At 44.5% G+C, this 10,471-nt stretch overlaps 1 protein-coding gene across 1 annotated transcript; it reads right to left on the bottom strand.

Moving 5' to 3' along the window:
• Nucleotides 1-271: 271 nt before the first annotated feature.
• On the bottom strand, nt 272-9,230 carry KCNJ2 (potassium inwardly rectifying channel subfamily J member 2). Its single transcript, XM_040452243.1, has 2 exons — nt 9,062-9,230; nt 272-4,006 (listed from the first exon to the last, which is right to left on the bottom strand). Exon 2 carries the CDS (start codon nt 3,789-3,791, stop codon nt 2,508-2,510), a length of 1,284 nt encoding a protein of 427 aa, XP_040308177.1. The 5' UTR covers nt 3,792-4,006; nt 9,062-9,230; the 3' UTR covers nt 272-2,507.
• Nucleotides 9,231-10,471: the final 1,241 nt, after the last annotated feature.

The following is a 10,471-nucleotide window of genomic DNA, read 5'->3' as shown; positions in this document are numbered from 1 at the left end:
GGAAAAGAAAAAAAAAAAAACAAACCAAAAACAAAAACAAACCTGTGCACCAGAAATGTTAGATTTTTTTTTTCCTTTTTTCAGAAAGAAGTTGAAAGATTTCCCTCCCTCATCCTTGCCCCCAGACCCACCCCCTTTCAAATATCTCAAGTGTTTTTAAGTGGCAGCACTGTGTGTTTGGGAGGAACCTCCTCAGTGGTCACCCCCATTCTCCATCGCATCTTCCTTTCATTTACATATCACCGAATACTCTTTGGTTTGATTATTTTCCTTTGCAACATATCGAAATAGCAGCAGCTGGAGCCCTCAGTATTCACTCACTGTCAACAGCCAAATTGTTCCCTCTTCTGTCAATCCTTTTGTCCCATCAACCCCAATTCCTCCAACTCTCTAAACAACTTTCCAAACCTGCCTTTACATTTGGATTTAACATAGCATCCACTTGCTTGACATCTCTGTCTTGGTTTCGGTGAAAAGAACACCAGTTTTCAAACCCATCGACTTTGAAGGCTGAGAACAGCAGAATCTGTCATATTATTGCAGGCACGGCTTTCAGAGATGGCTGTTCAAGAACCAGAGACTATCACACACATCAATTTACAAAATACAGGATTTCAGAACAAGCTGTTTTTTAATGGCATACAGGGATATCATACCGTAAGAGAGTTGATTTTGAGACTCCAATTAAAAAGAAAAGTCAGCACCCCCCCCCCCCCAGAATTCACACATAAGGAACTTTAAGCCAAAAAAAGAGAGTTCCGTTATTGAGTTAGAGCAAGAGGGAAAAAATAAAAAGAGTTTCGATCAGCCAGGCAGGAGAGACTTCTCGAAAACGTGTCCTTAGTAACCTGCTCTCAGGATCCACAGGCTAGAAGGATCAGCTCAGATCCAACCCCAGGTGTGCATATATAAAGGAGAAGTACACCTTGTAGTTCATTATCTCCTCTACTTGCGGCCGCCTCATATTTTCTACGGCTCTTGTTGACCCTAAAACACTGCGACATTTTCATTCCTACCCTCTACCACTAAAAAAGAAAGTAACTCTCCTCTCCCTCCTGAATACTTGAGCTGATGCACTACATCAGAAGTGGCTGGTCCACATCTCGCTGGCTCCTCCTTTGGCATCTGCAGCCTCCCAGACACCAGGGGACTTGCTCCACACAGACCGATCGGAAGAACCAGCCTAGAGGCCAGCTGTGGCATCTTCTCAAAGGCAAAGTCAAGCTGGAAGTGTCCTGACAGTTGGGGCAACGAATTCGGCCACAAGGGTTTAACCTTATTTATCTTTCATGTTGGACGGCTCAGCCTTGAGGATGCCAACAAACTCCAACCTAGGAATACATTTTGGAATGTGCAAACAGGGGAAAACCCAGAAAAATCTAAGAGCATGTCGCCATCTCGCACCTTATGCATTAGCCTGGCCAGCCCTACCTCGCAGGAAAGAAAAGATATTTAATATTGTGTATGTGTGAATTTTACTTCCCCTTTCTTCTTTCTCCTATCATACACAAGTTGCATGAAAGAACAAAACTGAAAAAGCACTACACTTACTAGACTCTGTGTGTATGATGTTCTATTTTCTGAATAAGGTGAAAAAGGAAAGGGCAATTCAAGGTCTTGCTGAGGTTCAAAGTTACTGTCTCTTGATTTCAAGGCAGCCACGGGGCTTTTTATCCCTTTTAGTATAAGCTCCACTGTGCAAAAATGTGCATTATCTTTGGTATTTATTTTAGGTAGTCTAACTTAAAATTTGAGATAACCCATTAACATCATGGAAGAAAAAAAACAAAACAAAACAAACAAACCCAGAGGCTACCATTTGGCTAGTGTTACATAATGCCCTTATGTAACCAAAGAGAGAGAGAGAGAGAGAGAGAGAGAGAGAGAGGAAGAGAGAGAGAGAAAATCAATTCTAGCAAACAAATTACTGGCCTCAAAAAAATCAGGCTCTCGTTTTGGCAGCTCTTGGCAAACACTTGCCACTTTGAAGCACATATCATGAGCTTTCAACAAAGTTCAACACTGACTTTTAAATTACATGAAAGAAAAACTACACAACAACAAAAATACAATTTGTGTTCATGTAGTTAGCAGCTTTTCAAAAATTAAGGCAGAGTCTTGCCTTTGTTATGCCATTAAAAACATTCTTGTTCCCTAAAGAGAAGCATTCTGGATTAGTCAAATACCCAACCAAGGCTTGCCTGCAAGTTCAAGTTTTGTAAAAACACAAAACAATACATAAAGACCCCATAACTTATTCTACAACATGTATGTGCCATTGGGTCACGGGGCTGGGGGTGGGAAGGGTGGGGAGGGGGAGGCATGTTGAGTGCTTGATGTTCATCTCCGAGCTTACAGTCTTTCTCTGAAACCATTGTACTAGCCTCAGTCCCTTGTGGCCACTTGCCTTGACCCACCTCTTCACCAGTACCGTCGTCTGAATAACTGTTTTGGGCCTTTGACCAACAGACTGTAGTTTAAAGTAAATATTCCAGAGAAGGAAGCAGTCATATCTCCGACTCTCGCCGTAAGGGCCTGGGCTCTAGAGGTACACTTGCCTGGTTGTGAAGGTCTATGTCAGGGGGTGTGTCTGTACTAGTGCTTTCTGGGACTCCGTTTTCACTGTCATCTTCCTCTTTGCTTGTGAGGGCAACTTCGTTTTCATAGCAAAATGAATTAGCATTTGAGAGGATATATTTCTTTTCTGCTAAGTCTCTGGCACTACAAAGGGGAGTGTTGGGCACTTCATAAGTCTTGTGGAACCTTGAGTAGTCCACTTTGTAATAGTGCTTCTCTTCAAAGAGTACAGGCTCATAGCGGTGGCCCCAAAGGATTTCATTGGCCAGATATGAGCTACGACACTGTGTTGTCATGGCCGTGGCTTCCACCATGCCTTCCAGTATCACAACAATTTCAAAGTCTGCATTGTCAATGTCCTGTTTACTCAAATCATATAAAGGACTATCTTCATCTATTTCATGGACTATAGTGATGGGGGACACCAGAAATATGCGATCAATTCCACTGTCAAACCCAACGTTGATATCTATTTGATCCAGGGGGATGTACTCCCCTTCGGAAGTAATTCTGGATTTGAGCAGCTGTGCTCTCACGTGAGCTTCCACCAAATGGCTTTTCCGAAGATTGCCCACCCGCCACATCAAACACAGTTTGCCATCTCTCATGGCGATCACAGCATTGTGACTGAAGACAAGAGTCTCGTTTCTCTTCTTCGGCTTTGCCATCTTTGCCATGACTGCGCCAATGATAAACGCATCAATGATGCAGCCCACGATGGACTGGAACACCACCATAAAAACAGCAATTGGGCATTCGTCCGTGACACACCTGAAGCCATAGCCGATGGTTGTCTGGGTCTCGATGGAGAAGAGGAAGGCAGCTGTGAAGCTGTTGACCTCCGACACACAAGCTTTGCTCTCTTTAGATGCATCCAGATCCCCATGGAGCAAAGCTATCAACCAAAACACACAGCCAAAAAACAGCCACGAGAGAACGAAAGCCAGACAGAAGATAACCAGCATCCATCTCCAGCGAATGTCCACACATGTGGTAAAGATATCTGCAAGGTACCGTTGTCCCTTCTCACCCACATTGATGAACTGAACATTACAGTGGCCGTCTTTCTTCACAAAGCGGCTCCTGCACTGTTGTCGAGTGTGGACTTTACTCTTCCCATTCCCAAAGCCATTTGCAACCGCCATGGTGGCCAACTTCATCCCGTCTTCTTCTGAAGAGACAATGCTGTAGCGGTTGGTTCGCACACTGCCCATCGCTTCTGCTGTGGACTCCAGTGCTTCTGCTTTGGAAAACAGTCTGAGTTTTTGCAAAACCCTTTGGAGAAACAGTTTTGAATGTTCAGTGAGGACACACACACAAAAAAACAAGGAGAGATGGGGGTCTCCGGGAGCCTTGAGGTTCTACCAAGGTCTGTCTACTGACATGCAGCACTACCTTAGTAACTCAGCTGACATCCAGGGTACATGTCCTGAAAAAAACCAAACAGACAGACAAAAGACATTATTCATTAGAAAACAAGTCATTATTGAAGGGTTCTACTCCCTAAGGCAACATGTCCTAGCAGGATACAGTCAGAGATAGAGAAATACACTCTGCATTGAATAACAGGAGTTTTCATTTCTTTGTACCCTAAAAAATATCTGTATTATATAAACAAAGTCAATAAACATAGAGGAGTTAGTTGTTTGGAACAGCCTTTCAACCAACATTTCAGGTCCTTTTCTCCCAATTTTTTTTCCAGCAATCTAGGAGATTCTATTTTACAGATAACCTCTCTTATTCTCTCTCTTGCCTTCTCTACATGCTAGGGTCCCGAGTTACTAAGCAGGAGAAAGGCTTGCTAAGTCCAAAGTCTGTCGCCAGGTTTTGGGAACTCAAAATGTCTAGAGAACATTTCATATAAATGCAGAACATTAATATTAATTTGAGTTGCAGGCGCATTGTGGGAGAATATGGGAGCCCTTGATGACACGGTGGAAAGCAGAAGGCACAGACTATTTTGTTTAAATGATAAAACTGAGTAGACAGCCCTTATGATGATCTGAAATCGGTCCCAATTTCTGGAGACTGTTTGGGCTTGCTGCATCACTTCACACGCTGCAAGCAGCCACTTTGCAGAAATGCCTGATAACATCTCTGTTAGTGCAAGTGATTCTGACTTGAAGGCGTAGGTTTGCTCTGGGGGATAAAGAGCGAGTCTGTTGCCTAGCAATGAGTCCTGAAATTCTCTGGAGATGGGACTGCCATGTGTAATGACAGGCTAGGAAGTAAGCACCTTTGTGCCAAAGGACCAGGTCTTTAGCGAATTGAGATAAGGCAGGAACTCATTTCATGTGGGTCCAATTCTGGGTCTTCCCAAACAGAGACAACTTTGTAGGAGTAGAGCATAATGTCAGTTTACTTTCACTTCAAGCGCTCTTGTTTGCTATATGTTCCCATGGAGAAGGCACTCACCTTTACCTAATGTGAACAAATAGTAGTTTTTCAATATTTTCCTCTTGCCTTATCCTAACCTAGGTAAAAACTATCTATTTAACTTCCCATCTTCACTCCAAAGAAAACTATTTTTTTCCTTGACCAACAAACAGAAGTGTAAGATAAAGTCTAACAAGTTTTCTTCGCCACATAGAAATTAACAAAACGAATACGGCATATAAAAACCAAAAGCCATCCTCCACTTGTCAAACAACCCAATCGATCTCCTGCAATAAAGGGGGACAATGAAAACCGGATGGCAAGGAGCAGAGATTTGCTGCAGCCCTGATCATGAGGACTCCACTTTTTATTCCCCCCCCTCCAAACCACATTCGGATTAAGTGGTTAACAGAACCAATCTCAGCCAAGCCAACTGCAAAAAAAAAAAAAATAAATAAAGCTGTTCATGTATCTTGTTTTGGTACATCCCCCCTAAAGAGAGGCAAGGTGTATTGTCTTTGAAAATGCCTCGTTACAGGCTTTTCGCTTCTCCCTCCTTATCCAAGTTATTATGCAAGAATGTGCCCCAACACATTTTTCCTGAGATTAGTCATCTGTGAAAATTGCAATGTGTGTTACATTTTGGCAGCTTTTGACACCTAAATGATGCCCGATTTGAAAGTGCCTTTGAATTACTTTATAAAAAGAAGTTACTGTGCCTTCCCAGTCTTCCACCTGCTTCAATGTTTTGTCTGCTTCCCTACGAAGGTTGTACTTGGACAAAAGGAACAAGCCTCCTGTTCCTCAGGGTTCTAGGTCCTGGACATGGAAAGAATTGTTTTAACAGTGATTTCAGATTATTGGGCTCATGTGAAATTGCCAAGGATTTCTACACAAAACCAGATAGGGATAATAATATAACAGCAGATACAGGTGTACTTTCCAAAAAAGGGGGATGGGGAGAAAGCTCACTTAAATAGTGCTTGTATCCTTGAGCTCTGAATGACTTCAGAATCTTATATTATAAATTGACACCAAGAAATTCCCTTTTCATGATTCAAAACAAGCCTTCCATCTGAGTTACCATTAGGGACCACGAGTAGACAGTTTCAAATTTCTTCTGACTTATTTCTTCACTCTTTCCAGATTAAAGCATAACAACCATATGAAATCTAAAGACTGAATTACGATCTTCCAAAAATCCTGACCCCAGGACATTAGTTCGAATTCCACAAAACATAATACCAGCTTCCTACGGATAGCTTTCTGCATTTAGAACTTGAAAACAGCCTGTATTGAGCGACTATTATTGTCTTATTTGCACTGTTAATGACAGAATTTGTTCCACACGCAGAGCATCATTTAGAAATTTTACCCTTCTGCCTGCAAAGGAGAAAAAAGATGGTTTGTTTTGTTTTGTTTTGTTTTGTTTTTTGTTTTTTGGCAAAATGGAAGATTTTGTCACTTCGAATAGATATGCTCCAAAACAGATTTCTGTGTGTATATGTGTCTACACACATTATGTATATTCAGAGTTTCGGGAAACTGATCACAGAGCAAAACTCTAAACCTGCCACAGTTTGCTAGGGTGATTGTCTTAATATTTCATTATGATGAATGTCCTTTTTACTGACCTACTCACATGCCCAACTGACTTTACGCAAGCAGAAAACTTCCTTGCCTGCTTTTCTCTCACTGAAAATCACCGATTCATGAGTGTCTAGAAAAAAAAACTTTCATTAGGAACAGGGCTTTCATGCAACTTTATTGTAGACATACATTCAAAATTGTTGTGTGAGAAACATTCAATCAAGAGTAGAGGAGATCACTAAGTGATGTGACTCCTTGAGGGGTACAATTCAGGAAAATCCATAGTTGATTTGATGTGTAAATTCCCCTCTGAGCCAAAATATTTCAGGCCCTGATGTAAATTTAATAGATACAAATAATCATTTTACCCAGGCTATAACCAATGAGGTAGAAAGTATTTCTGGGAAATTGAGAGGCTACATGTGGTGGTGTTCATGTTAAGACTATTTATAGGCTGAGCCAAAATTAAGCATAAGCAATGGAAAAAAATAGTTCAGCCATTTCAATCTTAGGTAGATGTTAAAGAGAGAGAGCACTACAGATAAATTCAAGGTCAAGGAAATAACACTGTATCAATGAGTGAATCTGAATCGTTTTTACCATATGGGAAATACTTCCAAGATGGGTTATAAAAAACAGGAAAAATATAATTATGAAGAATACATGTGTCCCATAATAAGGTCCCGGTGAACAGTGGGTAAGAAAGTTTCTAACTAAGGACAGGAAATAAGGATAGGTAAAGAAAGTGTGCTGGGTTGAAAGAAAGGTCTGCTAATGAGTGTTTAGAGCAGTTATTCCCCAGCTGACGCCATATAGACCAGCCTGAGTGTGCTCAGGGCACATGTTGCTATGTGAGCACAACTGCTGGCAAAGCAGCCTCTTGGAAGCTCAGTAAACAGAAGGGAGGGGGAGGGGAAGGAGGGGAAGGGCAGAGGGATATGCATTTATCTATGTGAGCACTCTACCGTTTATACTCGGCAATGCACGTAGCATCATTCAGCATTTGCAAATGCTGAGAAATATACACATTTTGGTGAGATAAAACCTGCAACAGTCTGTCAGGTCAGGTAAAAATGTGGCCCATCTTTCATGTTACGGAAAAGTTATTCAAGGACTCTACAGCTAACCAGAGATTCTACAGCTGGAGCATCTAAAGGTAGCAGAAATACTGTGTGTCTTTAAAAAAAAAAAAAAAGCCAAATTCACAAGCGTTTAGAGCAAATATTCCTATGGATGCCAATAACATTAAAGAAAGTGCCACCAAAACCTGAGGGGGAGGGGTTAAAGCAAAGTTAAATGACCTTGACCCCAACGTTGACCCCTCTCACCATCCTGGAAGTAATAGCTCTTACTCCTGAGCCTGGAGACTTTTCAGATATTGGCAAATATAAATAAATCACTCAGGGGTGGGGGAGGAGGGGAGCTGAGAAAAAGCTAATAAGTGTACAGGTAATATATAGCAGACACAGGGCAGTGGTTAGTGAGAGGAAATCTGACAGCCTTTTGATTATTAATGTGAAAAGAAAGTAAGTGGTAAAAGCCAATATGCATTCTTTCATACCTAAAACACGTTTTCAATGCCTTGTTTCCTAACAGGTAAATTCTGAGCTTATGAAAATCCCCAGGATTCACAGCGGTATCCTAGTTACCATCCTACTGCTAGGCTTATCCAGACACAGACATTAAACTGCCCTTTTCCTATCTCGATTTTTTTTTTTCAATTGTCATGACAAGTCTATGTTATGATGCAATCCTTTTGCAGAATCGAGTCATTTTGACCACTGTGCTTTCCTGAAATCACCCTGTCTTCAACTTAGGTATTAATACTATTATTACTAAGAATAATACGTTGCTTAGGACAGAGTGACATATGATGTGAAAGTTTTGCTGTCTTCGGGCTCAAATCCAACGCGGGCTCGCGCTCTCTTTCCCCAGCAAAGCAACTTTGAGAGACGCTCGCTCTGTTTGGAACTCGACGCTGCACTTGAAGCAATGACAAAGGGAAAAAAACAAAAAAAGCAAAAACAAAAACAAAAACAAAAAAACGCCAAGGATCAAGACTACTGCTGAGTCCCAAGTTTGCCAAGGTTTGAGACCAGTGTTCTAGAAGCACTCCCCACCCCCCGCCTTTTTTTTTTTTTTTTTTTTTTTTCTTCCCTTAGAGCGAGAATCGAACACAGGCTCCCTGGCCCATGTCTCCAAACTCAGTATCTCGCTACAGCTGGTGCATTGGAAGTTATGAGCACACACAGATGCTGCAAAGAAATCTGTTTCTATTGCTCAACTGTTCCAAGCATGTCTCAGTATTTTTAGCTCTGGGGATGTTCTGGTGCGCACACAAACTCCATAGGCATGATCTGGGACTCCGCAGCGTGGGTAAGCGCTACAGCAGCGTGACAGCTGGGCACCTCTGGAGCAGCGGGGCAGGGTAGGGTCGGCGACGGCGGCCCGAGTCCACTCCCCCGGACACACAGGCAGCGGGAGACAAGGAGGGAAGAAAACACACAGCAGCCCTTACCTGTTGCTGGCGCAGGAGCATGGGGACATGGAGTGGAAGTGGGGGGTACAGAGGCATGTAAGATCCAGTAGTTTGTAAAAGCGAGTGAGCCAAAGCAAACCAGAATCCCCAAGACCCAGCTTGCCGGCGCCGAGTGAGACTGTGCGCTGGCCAGGGCTCTAGTGCGCTCTGCAATATCCTGGGCTCTTTTGAGATACCGGCCCGCCTGGCTCCGCCCTCCGGCCTCTGCCGGCCAATCGCGGCGCGCCTGGCCGCACGGCCGGCCCCGGGAATCGCGGCAGGGAGGGGAGGATGCTACACCCGCGACCCGCGGCGCTGCCAGCGAGGAGAACCTGCCGCCGCTTCCTCCCCCTCCGCCCTCCGAGCCGGGTCGGGGAGTCCGGCCCCGGCCGGGGGAGGAGGAAGTTGCGCCCCAGCTGGGACAGCAGCAGGTGGGCAGCTCCGCGGCCGGGCTTTTGCGGCCGCCTAATTGCAGCCTGGCCTTGGGATGAGCTTCCTTAGCCGTCTCGGAGCCCCACACTTCCCTTTTCCTCTGCTCGGTGGCGGCCGTGCTGTGTGCGTCCTCCTCGAGGGGCCCGCGGGGTGCCAGGGCCGGGCGAACCGTTTGCAGGCGGGGAGGATTGCATTGCGTTGCAGCCCAGGCGCACCTCCCTGTCCCCTTGCTCCCACCTACGGCCCCACGCCCCCCGAATTCCCCTGCGGAGGAGCCGCGAATGCAATGGGGGAAAGGGACCGGGACGGCGCGCAGAACCCGGCTGGATTTCAGACGCGCACAACTTTTGCAACTGCAGAGCCGCTTGGCTCTTTCTGCTCCCGGCTGTTCGTGAATTACTTACAAAGCGCCTAGACTTCTCTGAAGGGTGAACGACTCGTTCCCTCTCGCACTGTCCGCCCTCAGTCTCTTTCTCCACCGCCGCCCGGCACGCTCTACTGATCTAAAATCAGAGCAATTAGAGTAATGAATTCTCTGGAACAGCAACTCCTACAGACACTCAGCTCTGCCCTCGCATCAGCGCCTCCCAGCCCTCATTCCCAGCAACCAGGCAAGAGCATGTAGACCCTTTAAAAACCTATGTCAACTTCAGTGTTAACCGCGTCTGGATCCTGCGGCTTTTACAGCTTAGTCCATGTGTACGTGTGTCTGGCTGTCGGTGTGTGTTGTGTCTCTGTGTGTGTGTCAATTGAGTAAGTGCATGTAACTCTGATTACTTGGGCGTCCTAACGAAGCTTTGCTCTTAAAGGACACAGTATATTTAGGAGTCTTCCTTACACGGAGTTTGAAATTCCTGTGTGTGTGTGTAATGTTTATTTCCTCAAGCGACCAAATGCGTCCTTCGTGCAGTTGGTTGAAACCTCCAAAAGGCCTCCTAGAGTCGCCAAACTACTTGCACAGTCTAGCTCGTATTCAGG

Source organism: Herpailurus yagouaroundi, unplaced genomic scaffold (genome assembly GCF_014898765.1).
Source record: "Herpailurus yagouaroundi ecotype Mexico unplaced genomic scaffold, PumYag 206, whole genome shotgun sequence".
Classification (NCBI taxonomy): domain Eukaryota; kingdom Metazoa; phylum Chordata; class Mammalia; order Carnivora; family Felidae; genus Herpailurus; species Herpailurus yagouaroundi.
This window is presented reverse-complemented; position numbering and strand designations above follow the sequence as displayed.